Here is a 20,189-nt window from a genome sequence, read left to right as displayed (position 1 = left end):
GGAAGAGACGGCGACAGCAGATATCCTCCCTAACGTGCACACCCTGGCATGAGGCAAAAAATTACCTCCGGTCCTCGACACTACGACCTCTACGAAACATAGCGGCATTAGGCCGCTACTTCACACCGGTATTCTATGCGAGTGTGGTAATTAACCCGGATGACTCTGGTCCGATTGTGCTGTCGTCATAAGACGGCAGCGTGAATCTCCCACTTCTAAAAAGCCCTTAGTCGCCTCTTACGACACCCTTCGGCCTGGGTCTCCCCTATTCTTTTTACGCCCCTACGAAGCACTGGCTTCCTGATATATAAAATACTTAAGAAGATCACGCGATGAAAGTTTATTTTGTTTTTTATATTTTTAGATAAGCTAAAACCGAATTCATTTATTTATTTACTGGTATGATTGGGAGAAGCGGTAATTTAAATAAAAAAATCTACAAAAACTATACAGTAAATTAAATAGCTTAAAAATAGAAAATATTATAATGTTGTTAATTGTCATGAATGCCTGATTTGTCACAGAAAAACAAAGTAAGATACAATTAGAACAATATGCTTATCCTATTGTCTAATTCAAATTTAATTCTAATCTTATTTTGAATAAAAATATATAAATTTCAAAATTTTCAGAAGGTGCCTAAAGACGTAATTCGGAACAAAGTTTATTTTTGTTAGTGTCTTCATAATTGTACATAATAGAGATATCAATTCATACTGAAACTCCTATTAGGACCTTTCGGTAATATGGTCAAAACATCATATCATATATCACCCCACGTAAGAGAATACGCTGCGAATTAGATCATTTTGTCTCTGCTGGTGGCAAATATTTCAAAGTGACGTTAGCGCAGTAGATAGAACCGTTGCCTCTTACCCCCGTGCCTCGGTTCGATTTTCGCCCGCCTCATATAAAGCTGCTTTCGGTTTTCCAATTTGTAATATATAAGTTTGTCAAGAGACCATGGGACGCGACCAATGACGTTCTATACACATTATCAGGTGACAGTCGACTAGATGTTTGCGTGTTTTTCCTACTCTTCCGTAGAATAAAATAAAAAAATTTCAACAACTGATTTCAAAAACACTATTCCAAAACAATAGATATAATATGCACTAAAAAGTATAAAAATAATTGCGTATTTTGCGAAGTTTGCTTCTTAGAACCGACTTCGACTTTGTTAACCGACTTCGAAAAGGAGGAGGTTCTCAATTCAATCGATATTTTTTTGTGTATGTACTCCGATTACTCTGAGATTTATGATCCGATTTACGTAATTCTTCTGTAGTTCGATGTGGAATAGATGCCATTTGGTCTCATAAAAATTTTACATAGATTGGCCTAGTAGTTTTCATTTTATTAACATTTTTTATGATAATTTTTGTCTACGTGGATGATATAATTATCCTACGGCTTTATTAGGAGTTTTCATTCCGGTTGATTATATATTATCATGGATCCTTTAATCAGAAACTACCTTTCAAGTATATCCTTTCCAATAAAAAAAGAATTATCGAAATCGGTTGGCACTATATTGAATTATTCGTAAATTTGTCGCGGACATAGCATAGCAAATTTAATCAAAATCGGTTCACCCAGTCGAAAGTTCTGAGGTAATAAACATATCGACGAATAGAGAACCTCCTCCTTTTTTGAAGTCGGTTAAAAAGATGACAAATTGTCCCTGAGCTTGTTTTAAAATTATTTTTGTATGTTTCAGTAATTAATACGCCATCTTCATTTAAAACAGCGCTACATGCCAAAATAAATGAGAATAAACAAGATTATAACGAAAATGGAAAATATTATGACATGTGTCTGAAAAATGATCCTAAATATTTATCTCCTATCAGAGATTTGGAAAGGAAGTTGGGTTTGGTGACGCCGATCATTTGGAAAAATGTGATAGTAATAACACTGGCTCATATTGTGGTCGCGTATCAAACTGTGACGTATCTTAAGTATAACAGAGGGAAATGTTTGAACTCGACTGTGATTCTGGGTAAGTACTGTAACTTGTATGTTTATATAAATTGTAATACATATTATATGGTATGTAAGTGAAATACTTATAATTAAAAACTGTATTACTCATCTTCAGATCGACGGCACCATACCTACTTTGTGTAGGGCAATCACTGCAAGTCTTTTTTATTTAACACCACATTCCATGACTGTAATTAAATTTAAAAATGATGATAAAAATAAATAGAATAAAAATAATTGAACGCAGTTGAACGAATAATCTTGGATCCAAGCATCTAGGGATTCCCCCGTTATGGTGGCTTAGGGATTCGCAAAATTTCCAGTGTCGCTTTGCCAGCCTTCCTATCTTCTGTCCATAGTACAGCAAATCTCATAAGTAAAATTTTAAGGGCATCCCCTACAAACTTTGAGATTACTGGCTTGAAGGAAACTAGAAACGCTCCTTAATTGTCAAAATTTTCCAGTTTCTCCAAATTCACAGAGGAGCTGGGACGACATATGCTGCAAATTGACTTTTGACAATCTTTTGAGCTGTAGTTCAGCGCGTGCTAGGCTTTTGGCCGTGGGTAACGCATGAGACGGGCTACTACTTGCCTAAAGAGACCTTTTAATAATATATTTTAGTTATCTTAATACATTTTTAAGGTTTTTAGATTTAGATTGCTTAAATTTGTAATTATTAATATTATTTATTTTAGTTAGTTATTTTAGATCTGAACGTGACGTGTTAAGAGTTAAATAATATGAAAAAGTATATATCAATTCGAATTTCAAACCGTAAAGCGCTAAATACGGACTTATGTGATATTTCTCTTTGACTTATGCGACTGCAGGAGCACGTTTTCAGATAAAAACGCTAGGTTACGCAACGTCAGGCTTAATAAAAAAAACTTAAGGTTAAAGTACTGCTGTTACGATTAGACGCGTTTTAATCCTTAAATAATATTTTATTTAAATGATATTTCTATGTCTTCCAGCGCTTATGTTTATGTATATGGCAGCATTTGGTGTGACTGCCGGAGTTCATCGCCTCTGGACCCATCGTTCATACAAAGTAAAGACACCATTCAAGATTTTGTTACTCGTATTCTTCGCTACTGCTGGACAGGTGAGTGTTAGAACATCAAACATGACTAGTAACGCTGGCTATGATAAACGAAAGAATGAGAATTACTGACACACTAAATTGAACATAACTAAATTTTTTATGACAATGAAACACATGACATGGACAGAAATAGGCGCCGTTGTGTTACCCATAATCTAGCCAACATCCTGTGCAAAAGAGCAGTGGCAAAACAAACCCCCACATATATATATGTAATCATTAACAAAATGTAGTTATGTTCAATTTAGATTTTTTTTATCATTTATTTCAGATACAAAATTACGTAGCGATATATACATTTTATTCTGCCAAACTGCACAGCAGTTTGTCGGCAGATTATTCTCGTGTTTCGCAAATTATTATCAAATATGTTTTTGTGTGTGACAATTTTATAGACCCTACCAATATTTATTATGGACATTATGCTAAGTAGAACTTTCGCAATAAATTTTTTAACTGACTGGTGTTCAAGTAATCTAGTAATTCTCGTTCTTACATAATAAATAAAATATAAGTAATACTAGTCCACAAAACTATCGCTAAATTAATTATTTAATTAAAAACTTTATATAGAAAAAGTGAAATTTTCAAACAAAATAAATATTCAAATAAATATTCTAAGAATCAGCAGTACAGCTGTACAGACGACGTACATTGACCTCTGGATCGTCGGCTTCACCTTTGATTTGTTTGATTATTTGCGACGAAATAAAAATTCTCTATGTTCATTCTTACGAACCCTTTTTATTTCGGTATAACTGAACTGAACTGTAAATTAAATATTGTGCATCTTGTTTTATATTCAAAATAACTGACCCGTATTCGCAAACGTCAAAGAAAAACTAAGTGTCAAATTAAGCGTAAAAGCAATAACAATTAACAAATTTAAAAAAACAATTTACACATGTACACACATACACATACAGTAGTAGAAAGTGTCCATTTCAGCTTGATTCCTTCGAAAGGCAAACACATAATCTATTTGCCCAGAAGACTCGCGATAATGGTCACTGATTAGTGATGACTGAAGTGGTAAACATTCAAATAACGAAAAAAATAAGTCTTTAATAGGGAATACCTCACAATTATAGTTTATCGACACTTTTTACATGCATCCATTACGAAATTCCTACCCAAGGATAGGATACAATAGGATACAACTATTTTTGTGTTATTCGAACGTTATTATAATTTTAACAAATTATAAATTTAATGAACTTCTAGCAAGTATGTTTTTACGATTTAACTTACGAAACTACTGTTTTGTGAGTTGTGGGTGACTAAAAGGGTTTTTTGATGTGACAGAGTCATGCTGTCGTCCTATGACTACAGTACGATCGGACCAGACTCGTTCGGATTAATTTCCTCACGTCAACAACAAATCAGCAAGTCAACGTTTCGGCAATTTCAAGGTTAGGGTGTACTCTCTGGCTGCGAGTAGATTATGAAGACCACGTCCGGTCATGTCTACAGGTCATCTGGAAGGTGTCAAGGAAGCCAAATTGGCTTGAATGAAGCTAGGGGTCATTAATAGATCACGGTAATACTTCAAGCTGACCTAGATTCTAGTGCACTCCAAAAGAGCAGGAACACTAGATACTGCCTGTATTGTTGTCACCTCTGGTCGGACGCACCCCAGTATCAGCTAGAACCTAATGCCCGCTTGCAACGCACAGCTGCTCAAATTGTGGGGGATCCAGTGCTCTGTGAACGCCTAGATCATTTGGCGTTGCTGGGAGTTTCCAAACAACTGCTTGACCTGATTCCTGCCGCCGAATTCCACTTTCGCACGACTCGCCACAAATTACGATATCATCTCCACTATCAGGATGTCAGACGTACTCTTACAGTGCCTTTTTCAAAGAACTTTCTTCCTTGGCATAGATATCTTTAAAATCAGCCTGTACACCTATCTAAAAGCCCGGCAATGCTCCTGTGATTATTTTGGTGTTGTAAGAGAATGATTATGAATAATGGCGGCGGTGATCAATTAACATCAGGTTTCCTTTACGCTCATTTGTCCGTAACAACGGATAAGTTGATACTGTTTTTAAAAATTAGATTGCTTTGTATTACATAACATGTAAGACATTAAAAAACGTTATTGTTTATTTCTCCTTTGTTTATAATTATTATCTGTTTACTACTTAAACAAAAAAAATATTCATTTTCCTTTTTTTTTATTACATACACTGAGTATTTAAGTTTAAGTAATTTAGTAAGCGTAGTGTTTTAAGGTTTTTTACGATATTTCTAGAAACACTGTGCGCTAAGTATTTAAAGTTAAATAGCTTTTTGAATCGGGTATTATTTCCTTTAAAAGAAGCTATTTATCGATAGGTTGCGCCCTACCCTAAGCCCGTCCGCGTTCTTTCACTTTAGGAGGGTCTTGAAGTCACCGCGAGTAGCGAACAGGCAACATCGCTTGTGTTCTATCTGACAAACGACCAGCGTCTTTGAGCTTGAAGCACGCGGGGTGGCAATATCGCATTTTGATATGCAAAGATTCAAGTGCATTGAATCATTGAGTGTTGACCCAGTGACCTCGTGACCCGATTGTAAAATGTACAGCATGTTAATATTCGCTCAAAATTAAAAGTCTACTTTTTGACCTATCTGGTGCACCGATTTTTTTCATGTTTTGTATATCGTCAGCAAATGTTATAACAAGTATGTGGCATACATACATACATAGTTCAGAGCTACATAAAATCTAACGTTGAAAAATGTTGAAATGTCCGATAATTGGGTATTTTACCCTTTAATGGATATTACAATTATTTTTTTATTTACATTGAATCAGCAATTTAAGTCTTCCGGTCTAACTTGCTGGTTGTGAAAGTATTGCGAAGATTTCTATTTGTGAAATTCAGTTTTCTTAAGACTATTATCAATGAGAGTCATACATTTTCATACTTAAATATCTACTTGCATTGAGAAATTATTTATTGAAAGAATATATTATTACGCAATCAAAATGGAACTCTATTTGTAATACATTCCATTTGAAAGGCACTTCTTCAAATTTGTACTAGTCATAAATTACTTCATAAATCAAATTGAAATTCTTAGAAATTATATCTGGCTTATAAATTTTGTAAAATACCTTTGAACCCTACTTTGAACCGTTATCTATAAAGCAACAATGTACCATTCAAAAACCCTATCAAAACAAAAATTGAACTTTGATTTCGTAAAATATGCTCCCTGTTGTTACAATAAAATTGTTTCACAGCAAAACTGTCAGACTGTGCGTCAATAATTTCTCTCATAGAAAATATGTCAACACAAAACAAATATTGGAAACAAAAATAATTATGGGTCCCACATCGAAATAAAAACTATCCTATCTCTCAAGTTGTACTAAACTGCACTCCATGAAGTAATACCCATTAAAATTCGTTCATTAGCTGATGAGTTCACTGGGAATAAACATCAGGACACTGGATTTATATATTTATATTAGCTGACCCGGCAAACTTGTTTTGCCAAGACCGTTTCATGGACATTGCAAAATTACTTTATTTTTCTAAACTAAAATATTTTTTATCTAAAATAAACATCAGCCTAAGTTACTCCTTATTACAGCAGCTACCTGCCAGTAAAAGTCCTGTCAAATTCGGTCCAGCCATTTTAGAGATTAGCCGGAACAAACAGACAGACAGACAGACAAAAATTAAAAAAAAATGTTATTGTATGTATCGTAGTAAATCATGTACGTGTAGTAAAAAATGGTTATTTCAATATTACAAACAGACACTCCAATTTTATTTATATGTATGTATGTATGTATAGATGTATAGATTATACTAAATGCTAGTAGACTCGGCAAACAGTCTCCTGTCCAAATAAAAATAAAATGTTTATGGCGATTTCATGAAATTTTCAAAGACTCAAATGTTCATTAAAGCTCCTATTATGTTTTTTTTTAATAATGTGGTGATAATATACCATCAGATATTAACTGATATGAGTTAATCTAAATCTAAATCACCTTATGCATGTAGGTCAAGGAAATGACACTTTTGAAGGTAAATTTTTTTAATTTTTTTATATTTACCACCTTTTCGGAAATGGTTTAGCTTTAATGAGAAGAAGTGGCAAGCAATTCATTGCTACTCTTTGAAATCGACATATACAGCTTCATCGCTTATCATATCATTTTAATTACATAATTTGCACCCTATAACGCGGAATCCTTGTAACGCGTTTTTATATTACGCGATAACACGGCATATAACGCGGGTATTTCTCACATACATAATATGTCTGTACTGTGAAATCTATAATGATTTGTACAATTTATAATTATCTTCGCGTACATTTGCACGTGTGTCAATTGTGTTATTACAAAATTAAATTATTTAATTAAATTTATGTATTAAAAACCTTAATAAAATATTAAAACTAGGCAAACAATTCGAAATACTTGTTACGAATGTGATTAACTATTATTATTATTCTTACGAATTACGAGGTCAAAACATACTCCTATAACACGCTGTCCTATAACGCGGAACCACATAGTGGCTAGCGCGTTATAGCGGATTTCACCTGTATATATAAAGTGAAGTAAACACATACAAGATTTATCAACAATACGTCACTCGAACGGTTAGTTCAGCAGAAGAGCACGCGAGAGGTCTAGACTTCGAGTCACGCATCGTTCATAAATTTTGTTTTCAAATTTAATTTGTGTAATTAATCCCAGAAGTGAAGGTTATCACTTTATAAAATAACAAATTGATTTTTTTTATGAAAATAAGGGTCAAGACGAGCAGGACGTTCAGCTGATGGTAATTGATACGCCCTGCCCATTACAATGCAGTACCGCTCATGATTCTTGAAACCCCCAAAAATTCTGAGCGGCTCTACAACTGCGCTTGTCACCTTGAGACAAGATGTTAAGTCTCATTTGCCCAGTAATTTCACTAGCTACGGCGCCCTTCAGACCAAAACACAGTAATGCTTACACATTACTGCTTCACGGTAGAAATAGGCGCCGTTGTGGTACCCATAATCGAGCCGGCATCCTGTGCAAAGGAGCCTCCCACTGGTATTGGTACTGGTATGATTATGCTGATTGTTAATTTAGTCGGTACTAAGAACCAGAACAATTCGTATTTAATCAAAACAAATCTTATAACTATATTTACAATACTACGACTACATAAAATTAAAACTATCATTACGTGGAAGCGTACCAAGAATACTGGCACCATTACCGCGTTGGATAGCAAGGCTGATCCGTTGACCGAAATAGCTGCCAGCGCTTGGGTTTCCAGTAGCCTTATTGAGGCGCGAAGATAGTATTTTGAACATTCTCCGCGCCTCTGGGCCCCACGGGCCAAGTGTCTCGACACCAAACGGCACAAAGATGTATGACTCACTGAGACCAACATATTTGCGACGCTTGCTGTCTTCGGCAGTCGAAGCAGCAGCCCCAGCACCAACTGACGTAACTTGGACATGAGAAGGAGCCAGAGTGTCGACGCAAGTAGCGTCCCACACCAGCGCCCTTCCCCGTGCCCAAGCCACCAGCGTCATTCCATCAGGACGCTTGCCATCGCGGCGGGTAATACCATTTGGCTCTAAAACAGCTGGTATATTAAGAGCGCCAAATGCCCTGCGGATGACTTCATTAATGCTGGCATGAACGAAGAACAAAGAAGAACTAAGAACCAGAATATGTTACAATTATATTAATATTCGAACGACAATTTGATGTTCAATTTTCTCTCATATTCATTTGGTTTTATGAATACTTTATTGTATAACATAAACACGAAAACACTCAATCACGTACACTATACACACACACACACACCTTTTAAATAGTATTATTATTAACGTATGTAATAATATTAGCATAAAATAACAGATGTATACCTATTAAAGTTTTGTAACAATTATTCTTAATCCTATATTGGCATATTTGTAAAATTATTTGTAAGTCTATTGTAATAGTATATAAAGCTGTTGGATTATTAGTAAATAAATAAATGAACTTTCAGAACACAGTCTACGAATGGGTCCGTGATCATCGTGTTCATCATAAAAAAACTGAGACCTCAGCTGATCCCCATGATGCTTCTCGTGGCTTCTTCTTCTCCCATATGGGGTGGCTCATGATGAAAAAACATCCTCATGTTATTAGTGAGGGCTCCAAGATTGACATGAATGATATAACTGGTGATCCCATATTGGTGTTCTTTGATAGGTATGAGTATATCATTATTTTTACATTTTCCTTATACAGGGTTATTGGTAATTAGATGTATTCCCGCAAGGACGTGATAGGGGTAACTATATGCGATTAATGCATCCCAATGAGCAATCCCTTATTTCTAGTGTTATAATAATGAAAATCACTATTAAGAGCAAGAAGGTGACGATTTTTGTGAACGTATATTAAATTTTCATAAATGTTCTGACAATGAACAGTCATAATATTTATATCTTTAAATTTTTCTTTGAGAGACTGTCTATAACCAAGCTGATATATAGCACGAACAGCTCTCTTTTGCAGTGCAAACACTATATCAATGTCAGCAGCATGACCCCATAGTAATATACCGTACGTCATGGTGCTGGTAAAATAACTAAAGTACAGTAATCTAGCGGTCGCAACATTCGTGTACTCTCTAATCTTTCTAAGTGCATATGCCGCAGAGCTGAGTCTATCTGCTAGATGGGTAATATGTGGACCCCACTGAAGCTTTTTATCTAACGTGATACCCAAGAAGACCGTAGTGTCCACAAGTTCTAATCTCTGGTCATTTATAAGTGCGTTGGTTTGTACTTCCGCTGTGTTTGGTGTAATGAACCGCAAACACTTTGTTTTTTCACTGTTTCAAAGTCAAAGTCTAAGTCAAAAAATCTTTATTCACTGTAAAACTTTATAAGTTATTTAGTGCAAGTCAGGATGAAGTACAAAAGTTACAATAGCATTCAAATGAGTATAACAATATTCATTAACAAAATTTAGAACATTAATTCCAACTATCTTTATCATTCAAATAATCTTTCACGCTATAATAGGCCTTAGATGTTAATTTATTTTTTACGAAACATTTAAATTTTTTAATAGGTAACATTTTAATTTGATTTGGGAGTTTATTATAAAATACAACACAATCCACTTTAAAATATTTAGCAATTTTACGGAGCTTAGTAGATGGAATTGCGAGTTTATGTTTGTTTCGAGTATTGGCACTGTGTACATCACTATTCTTTTTAAATTGGCTAATATTTTTATGGGCGTATAGGAGGTTCTCGTATATGTACTGGCAGTGTACTGTCATAATATTTATTTCACAAAACTTTTCTCTCAATGAATCCCTTGAACGCGTTTTATAGACTGCTCGAATTGCTTTTTTCTGCAGCACAAATATGTTTTCAATATCTGCAGCCCTAACCCACAATATAATTCCGTAAGACATGACACTATGAAAGTAGCTGAAATATACAAGTCTAGCCGTTCCAACATCTGTCAGCTGCCTAATTTTTTTTATCGCAAATACTGCAGAGCTAAGTCGATTACATAAGTTTTTTATGTGAGCACCCCATTGTAGCTTAAAGTCTAATGTAATGCCTAGGAATGTTGTCGTTTCTACTACATCAAGTTTTTCATTATTAATTTTTATAGGTGTTGGTTGGTGCTTTATATTTGGAAGTGTAAACCTTACACATTTTGTTTTCCTTTCGTTTAAAAGTATGTTATTAACATTAAACCAATTTACTACTTCAGCAATGTCGTCGTCAACCTGACAGAAAGTTTTTTGCTGGCGTTTTATTTTAAATAACAAAGATGTATCGTCAGCAAACAGTATAATATCATGTTTATTTTGAATAAGGTATGGTAAATCACTGACGTAAACCAGGAACAAAAAAGGGCCCAAGATTGAGCCCTGCGGTACACCCATCGATATGATAGAGCTAGTTGATTTTTTCCATCAACGTCTACTCTTTGAATTCTATTACACAAGTATGATTTTATTAAATCTAGTGAAACATCCCTAACACCATAGTGGTGAAATTTTTGAAGTAAGGTTTCATAATGAACGCAGTCGTATGCCTTGGATAAATCACAAAACACTCGATATGGTATTACTCAAGGTCTTTCATCTGTGGTTGAAAGACCTTGAGTAAAATCATATTGTTTATTATGCATGAGGTTTTTATTGTAAAAATGGTTAATTAATTGCGTTAACATAATTTTTTCGAAAATCTTGCTAAAGGTTGGTAGTACTGATATGGGTCTAAAATTGGTGGGGTCAGTTTTGTCTCCCGACTTAAATAGAGGAGTGATCTTGCTCTGTTTCATTTTGTTTGGAAATATACCGCAATCTACACACTTATTGAAAATAAAAGCTAAGTCTTTGGCTACAATTTCTATTACAGATTTCACTACGTTAGCAGAGCTTCCCCAGAGATCTTTAGTTTTCTTAACGCTAATTAGTCTAAACGTTTTAATAATCTCTATGCGATCAACATACTTAAATTTAAAGTTTGTATTACATAAAGATACGTTTTTCTGTAGTTTCATTGCAGATATAGCTGAGGAATTTAGACATTTTGTCGTAGAGACCGGTATATCAGTAAAAAACTTTTCAAATGTATCTGCAATTTCAGAATCTGTTTTTATGTTTCTGTTACCAATCTTTAATTTGAATTCATTATTTCTCTTATTCTATTATATTATTCTATTATATTATAAATTCTATTAAATTATTATATTATAAAGAATTCAAGAAAGATTTTAAATTAGCTAAGTCTCACACCATAAGTTTAAAGATTAAAAATAGCAATGACAAAATAAAACAACTTGGAAAATTATAAATGAGGAGATCGGTAAAACTAATAAAATTTACTGTCTAGACTAAGTCCCAAATCATGGACATTATCGACCTTAACAAGAGAAGTTCCACAAAGAGAGTAAGTAGAGTTAATAATGTTTTTTTTTACGTGTGAAGGATATATTGTTACATTTGTTTAAGTTAAGATCCAACTTATTTTTGTCACAGTAAACACTCAAACGGTCCAAGTCCTTTTGTAGTTGATGACTATCATCTAAGTTGCTAATGGAGTGATATATCTTAAGATCATCAGCATACAGAAGAAAGTTACTAAATTGAAAACATGCGCTGATGTCATTTTCATGTTTATAATATTAACATTAAAGTCGCCACATACAACTAATTTCTTTTTCGATTGAAATAGTTTCGATAACACATCATCCATAGTTTTTTCAAATATTTCAAAATTTGCCAGCGGCGGTCTATATACACATAGAATTATTATTTTTTTTATCTCTATTGCAGATATTTTCACTACACGCTCAACAGATAATGCTTCGATATCTTTACGATTTTTGCACTGAAATTGTTTGTTGACTATAATCAAGGAACCACCATGAATAAAGTTGGTTCTACTAAACGAGCTTCCAACTATGTGATTGGTAAAATTAAACATTTGCTCATAATCTCTTAGCCAATGTTCAGTAATACATAAAATATCAATATCATTCAAAAATAAAAAAAATGCTGTTCAAAAATAATTCTACTTCTAAATCTTTGCCTCTTAAACACTGGATGATTTGATGTACTAAAGTTATTATTCCTCTTTCTTTGCTACTTCTAATATTACATTAATTGTTATTTGTTTTAATGTTGCTAGAGGATAATTCCGTTGTCTTAAATAATTTATTTTGTAGCTTATTAATGCTAGAGACATCCTCTGTTGTCTTATAAACTAATTTAAATTACTTGGGATAGCTTCCAATGTGAGATTGTCATGAATCTCTTCAGAACAAATAGTGTGCATTTTCTGGTGAGCCAAATTCCTGGCTGTTATACTAAAGTAGTAAGACAGTGACACAGCTACTTGACGTTTATAAAAGTCTGAGAGGTCGTAACTACCTTTTCTCAAATATAAATTATTTTTTACATAATTGTTGGTGTCGATCAGGTGAATTAGTTTATTATTATTTAGAATAGTATGTAATGTTAAATTTAAATTATATCTAAGTTCGTTTTCAGCTTGTGGTAGGCTTTTGCTGTACGGGAATGTAAATATTACAATTTTATTAATATTTAGTAAACATAGTGTCTCAACATATTTGATAAGGTCACGTTTGTTCATGTCTCTTCTATTTCCAAATCATATTATTAAGTTTGTTACATGTGTTAAATTTGAACGTAATATTTTTGGAATAATATCATGAAAACTAGTGTTTGGGAAGCAGTTATTTATTACTGTGTGTTCTATTTTACTGTGCAGTAAATTGCCTAAATTTTTCCCTATTTCATCACAAAATATTACAGATTTATAATTGTTTTTTTACGCATAGTTTTAGTGATGGATCCGATATTAATTTCAGCGGTTAAGGGGTTTAAGTGCAGATTATTCGTCTCAAACCAACGCACTATCTTTGAGAGTGCATTGTTTACCTCGTCATCAATATCCGCACGTCGCTTCACTTTAAAAATAAGTAAGGTATCATCAGCAAACAATACAATCTCATGGCTATCATCTACAACAAACGGTAGATCGTTAATATATATAAGAAACAAGAAAGGACCGAGAATGGAACCCTGTGGAACACCTATTCCCACAGGTTTACCCGAAGACCGTTCGCTTAACAGATTTAGGGCTCTATTTTTCACTCCATAAAATTTTAGTTGTAGGAGTAAAGTTTCATGGTGGACGCAGTCAAATGCGTTTGACAAATCACAAAAAATGCCCAATGCATCCTGTGACTCTTCCCAGGCGTCAAAGATGTGCTCAATGAGTCTAGTACCCGCATTAATTGTTGATAAGCCCCTAGTGAAACCAAACTGATTTTTGTTCATTAATTTACAAAAATGCATTTGTAGCTGTTGAAGCAAAAGTTTTTCAAAAATTTTACTAAAAACAGGCAGCACTGAAATACGTCTGAAATTAGCAGGGTCAAAAAAACTGCCCGATTTAAACAAAGGTATAACTTTGCCGTATTTCTTGAGGTCAGGGAACACACCCTCATCTATGCATTCATTAAATATTATTGCTAATTCAGGTGCTATAATGTCAAGTATGTATTTTACAATATTAGTCGAATGGCCCCAAAGGTCTTTTGTATTTTTTAGGTTAATTAATTTGAAGATTTTTATTATATCGCTACCTGTAACATACTTAAATTTTTGTAGTTTGCCGGATCCGAATTGTCTCCTTTTTTTGGATCGGATGGACAAGGGCTGACTTCCATGAGTCAGGGACTACGCCTTTTGAATAAGAGTGCCGGTATAAACGCGTTAGCACCGGCGTCAACTCTGGGGCAGACGTTCTAAGCACGATTGGTGAAATGCCATCCGGCCCGCTCGATTTCCTGACGTCGAACGAAAACAGAGCTCGCCGAACAGTTTTCTGTCTGAACTTGCGTGTTCAAGTCGGGTAACTGGAAAGCTACACGCCAATTTTGATGACGTGCTTCGATTTTGCACGGGCGATTTGCCGCTTAAAAATTCTCGAGACACGGTTATATTTCCTCTTCAGAACTCTGCAGTTCGGATCCTTTGAGCCCAGCGCTGCAACCCAAGTTCGATACGCCTGTTTTTTGCAGTCAGATTCTTCTTTAACTGACACATCGAACCAGGGTTGTGATCTGCCACCGATCGGTACTACAGAGCTTGGTATAAAAATACCCATGCCCTGCAGTATCACATCGGCTAGTGCAACGGCGCAGGCACTAGGATCATCCGAAGGGAAACAAACCTTGCCCCAAGGGTAGGATGCAAAAAAGGAACGCATCCTATCCCAATCTGTTGACTTGTAGTGCCAAACGCGGCGGGTCGCTGGTGGTCTTTGATGTTGGCGTCGGATAGGCACTACACTCCTGACCAGGCAATGGTCGGACGTTCCGATAGGGGCGTCGACAGAGACCTGGTAACTATCGTGATGTGTAGTCAGCAGAAGATCCAATAAGGACTTCATGTGGATATCCACATCCGGGAGCCGCGTTGGCGTTCTCTTCCCTGTTTGACATAATTTAAATTTTTGAATTATTCATGGAGAGTCCAACTGTTTTACTTTTCTTAGCCTAATCTTGTAACATGGTTTGGAGGGTCTTGCCATTTTATAATATGAGAACTAAACCATCAATATAGTGGTTTCATTTCATAGTCTTTATATGAATAGCAATATTGTAAATCTCCAAACTTCTAAAAATGCTTTCTGGTGGTTCTGAGAAAAGTTTTCGAGACAAATATGCAATGATTTTAATAATATTCATTCGTTATATAGCCAGGTCCGGGAGATTTTCCATTCTTTTCTCTTTTGATAGCATGTTCTATTTCTGAATGTTTAAATTTGGAAACTTCAACTTTTTCAAAGCTTGTTAAAGTTATTATACAATTGGTGCCATAGTTAAAAAAATATCAAGAAAAACTCATGTTATAACTATGAATTTTTATTGATGAAAATAATTTCAATATTATTAATGTAAACCAATTAAAACTTTAAATGACGTACAGTTGTTATTTTTGCAAGATTTTATAACTTTTTTATAACTCATATAACTCTTTTTGAAACTACTAAGCAACTAACTTATTTTGTACTTATGTTTTTAACAGATTTATCCATGCGTATGTATTACTGGGCAAAATACAATCTGGCAATATAACAATGTGGTTAAGTGCCTATCGTAGATTATCTGGTAGCAATAATAATGTTAGTTTAAGCCATATTTTGAATTTGTTAAGAAAAAAACGAAAAGAAAAAAGAAAAGAAAATAAACATACATGTAATAATAATAATTTTCGTTTATTTCAAAGATTACATATACATTTTTAGTGGTTGAGTCTTCCCAGTAAGTTGTCTTAGGACACTTGTATTGGGAATATCTCGCAATTTCCTTAGCAGATACATTTTATTTAATAAACAATATAGAAATAAACAGAAATGATTAAAAAGCAAATTCTACAACTATCGCACGATGAAAACAAGTCTGAAACTGTGATTGTGTGTGTGTGTGTGTGTGTGTGAGTGAGTGTGTGTGCATGTGGGGTAGAATTTGGACCTTTAAGTGGGTCCATCTATAGAATGCGTATGTTTGTCATGTCAGTCTGATCAGAAAATTTTCCACTTATCATAAGCAAGACAAGTTACCCAATGATTTAAAGCTTTTCTGCATAGATGTTATGTCATAGGATATATATTTAGGACACGATTTATTTTATTATATAAGTACACTGATTGACAGCTAAAGTGTCGTTCAGCAAATGTAGTGCGAACAGTAATGGTGGGAGCTACTTTTTCATTTCTTCTATCTAATCTAAAATATCTATAAATATTATATTTATCCGTGGCACATGGCCACAATTTACTTTGTTCTTTTTTTCAGACATTTTGGGAAATTTAAACTGTTATTATGCTTCGTGATACCAGCTGTATTACCAGTTTGGGCTTTCGGTGAAAAGTGGTCCATTTCTCTATTCACCGTCGGTCTCCGTTACGTCTTTTGTTTGCATTGCACGTGGTCTGTAAACAGTTTTGCTCATCTTCATGGATTGAAGCCTTATGACAGGTACGTAGCTCCAACACTTAGTAGCACCTGCAATGTTTTGCCATAGATTAAATTAATATGGAATCTTCTTTATTTCTAATTGAAATTCAAAAAAATCTTTATTCACTGTAAAACTTTATAAGTTATTTAATGCAAGGTTGAAGTACAAAACTTACAATAGTATTCAAATGACATGACACAAACATTAATTACAACTATCTTTGACATTCAAATAATCTTTCACACTATAATAGGCCTTGGATGTTAATTTATTTTTACGATACACTTAATTTTTTACATTCACGACTCGTGGTCACACCAGTGTGACTACGAGTAATTGTTATTCCTCGTGGTCACACCAAGGGTTTTACTACACCCTGTTGGTAATTGATATAAGTGATGTGTCAATTTCAATTCTCATGATATCGACATTCTCGATAGTTTAGATAACGAATGATTAATGATAGAAATTGTTTTTTCCTCGTCTTCACACCACGGGTTTAACTACACTATTTTATTAAGATATAAAATTAGTTAAGACGTTAGTGGTGTAATAAAATTGGTGGTGTAAGAAACGTTTTCATAAAATGGCCTAAAGAAATATTATTGATAAGGTTTGTTTGGGTGTTAATGATCAAATTATCTTTCTCAATTTGTCTCTTTTTCCTTGGGCTTTTTTCAATGACTATTTCCATATCCCCTTTTAAGACATTTAATAATTTATTAACTGTCTCATAATTTTTGTTAATTATTTTGTTAAGTGAAGAGTGCCAACTTTGGCAAACATTATTTGTTCTGTGTCGTTTCGTGTGACCGTAAACGTTCCATTCTGCAATGAAACTTTCATGTTTGAGCCAGTATTTCTTCATGTACTCTAAAAAGTCTTTTACTTTGCCAACTGAGGCACCCAAACCTTTGGCCTCATTTTTTATATAATCCCATTCTTCAGTGATAAAATCTGGAGGCACGAGAGGTAACATACATGTGCATAAACCAACAATTCGTCTGTGTAACTTTCCATTTATACCAATCAATTTTAGCTTTGCGCCACAAACTGTTTTAACAAAAGTTAAACATCTTTGCCTATTTCGACATATGGTACTTATTACACCACTAACGTTTTAACTAATTTTATATCTTATTATAATATATAACACAGTCCACTTTAAAAGATTTAGCAATTTAACGGAGCCAGAGATGGAATTGCGAGTTTATGTTTGTTTCGAGTATTGACATTATGTCTCTTTCGAATGGGTGGTAGTTTTTGAGGTTCAATAACTGATTTTAAATCCTATTTTGAATAAAAATATTTGAATTTGAATATGTACATCACTATTCTTTTAAATTGGCTACTATGTTTATGAGCGTATAGGAGGTTCTTGTATATGTACTGGCAATGAATTGTCATAATATTAATTTTGCTAAATTTCAAATCTAATGTAAGAACTTATTGGCTTCTCAAATACTAGCAATACTTTAAAAATTGTCAATTATAAAGCGGTAATATAATAGTTTTTTATGGAACTGTTGTTTAATACCCTTTGTATTAAAACATGAATGTAGGTTTATGTGATAATAGTATCACATGAGTGTTTTAATACCTAATTAACAACATTTGCATACAAGACTTTATCTACATCCATAATATGAATCCTCTAATAAAGATTCTGATACAGTTAGCTTACTGCTAACATAAAAAAGCCAGTCTTTGTAACCATTACATCATACAAACGAGTGTTGTAATGTTGTACTGAATTTCATTACAACACTCGGTTGGATGATGTAATGGATTTTAGGATATTGGGTGTTTTAATGTTGGCAATAAGCTCAGGATTTAAAGCATGGGTGTAGATAAATGCTGTTTAGACAAATACGATATAAATCCTTACCATTTTATCACTACACATTATGGAATCCTTTATTTCCGTTGGCTTTAGACTCAATTATTCCCGAATACTTAGGTACATATTTTTTTTCTGTTGAAAGAACAGCGTCTGTTGGGTCAGCTAGTTAATATACGACTAGTACTATATATTTTACAGGAACATAATGCCTTCAGAGAACCTGGCTGTTTCCTTTGTATCTGTTGGGGAAGGCTGGCATAATTATCACCATACCTTCCCTTGGGATTATAAAGCTGCTGAATTGCCATATTTCTTCAACGCAACTACCTTCCTTTTGGACACTGCTGCATCAATTGGTCAGGTATACGACACGAAGAAAGCCTCGCCAGATCTAATAAAAGCCATTGCAGAGAAAAGGGGAGACTCGAGTTGGAAGACTTCATAGTNATATTACGGAATTTAGGAAATTGAAAAGGAAAATCTGCACATATTTGTGGCGTTAATGCTGTATCTTATGGTTTTTATTAAATAAATACTTTCATTGTAATTTTTTGTCACGTGTTTCTTTCTCTGGACTGGAGTATTTATTTATTTATATATTGACACACCAACAGCATTACATAAAAAACATTAAAAATAATTATGGTCTTATAGGTTTATAATCTGGTATGAATGGCAGTTACTGGTGCATACACCACTCTCATTGCAAGACATTAATTTAAATACAAAATACAGTTCGACCAACAAATTTAACAAGGATTTTAAGCAAATAACTAACAATAATAGATACAATATAACGAAGAAATAGTTTGTATGAATATCAACTTACATATTATTATTATTTACAAACAGAAATGTGCGGTTAGTTTTTTTTTCAGACTTGTCACGGTGTCATGAAAAATATCAAAATCTATTATGGACGCGGAAAATCGATTGTACTCAGAACACATCCTTGATAATGGAGAATATTTAAGGGCATTTGTGTAGGACAAATGCCCTTAAATATATATATAACTGGTTCCACAAGTATGTTAGTAATCGGATTTCGTGGATATCTGTGCGGGATTTTGAAATTTATTTTATGCAGCAATTCACTGCACGCTGTCTGTCCTGATAACAGCTTTTTGAGGAATGTTAGATCCCGTATTATGCGGCGATTGTAGAGTGACAACATTTCAAAGTGTTTCAGCCGCTGGTCGTAGGTGGTTATGAAAGATGCTGGAACTATGATATGCCAAGTATCTAGTAAAGGATCTTTGTAGTCTTTCTAAACGTTGAGAAGGTGCTGCGTATTGGGGACTCCACACAACTGATGCAAATTCTAGTTTGCTGCGAACCAGTGAGTTATAAAGAATTATTTTGGTTTGAGGAGAAACAAATCCTTTTGTGTTTCTTTTAAGGAAACCTAACATCCTGGCTGCTAGTTTTACTGTCGTGTCCATGTGTACTTTGAATTTCAATTGTGAGTTCATTGTCACGCCCAAATCTCGAATCTCAGTTACCTCTTGTAACTTATCGGACTGTAAATTATACGATGATGGTAATTGTATATTTTTCTTTGTGTACTTTATGTGATAAGATTTCTTTGTGTTAATAACCACACCATTTCATTTATACCACGTATTTATTGCATCAAGATCAGCTTGGATGAGCTCCACATCACTATTCGAACTAACAACTTTGAATATTTTTAAGTCATCGGCAAAAAGTG

At 34.0% G+C, this 20,189-nt stretch overlaps 1 protein-coding gene across 1 annotated transcript in view; it reads left to right on the top strand.

The window, feature by feature from the left end:
* The first annotated feature begins 981 nt into the window (after positions 1–981).
* Positions 982–20,189, top strand: part of LOC126979786 (acyl-CoA Delta-9 desaturase-like) — a 56,692-nt gene continuing 37,484 nt past the window's right edge. Inside the window, exons 1-6 of the mRNA XM_050829321.1 lie at positions 982–1,001; positions 1,721–2,002; positions 2,964–3,094; positions 9,109–9,314; positions 16,473–16,655; positions 18,677–18,839. Coding sequence (XP_050685278.1) covers positions 1,813–2,002; positions 2,964–3,094; positions 9,109–9,314; positions 16,473–16,655; positions 18,677–18,839 — 873 coding nt within the window. The 5' untranslated portion in view covers positions 982–1,001; positions 1,721–1,812. The remainder of the gene's footprint in view (positions 1,002–1,720; positions 2,003–2,963; positions 3,095–9,108; positions 9,315–16,472; positions 16,656–18,676; positions 18,840–20,189) is intronic.

The sequence above is a fragment of the Leptidea sinapis genome, chromosome 4, assembly GCF_905404315.1.
Source record: "Leptidea sinapis chromosome 4, ilLepSina1.1, whole genome shotgun sequence".
In the NCBI taxonomy this organism is placed as follows: Eukaryota; Metazoa; Arthropoda; class Insecta; order Lepidoptera; family Pieridae; genus Leptidea; species Leptidea sinapis.
This window is presented reverse-complemented; position numbering and strand designations above follow the sequence as displayed.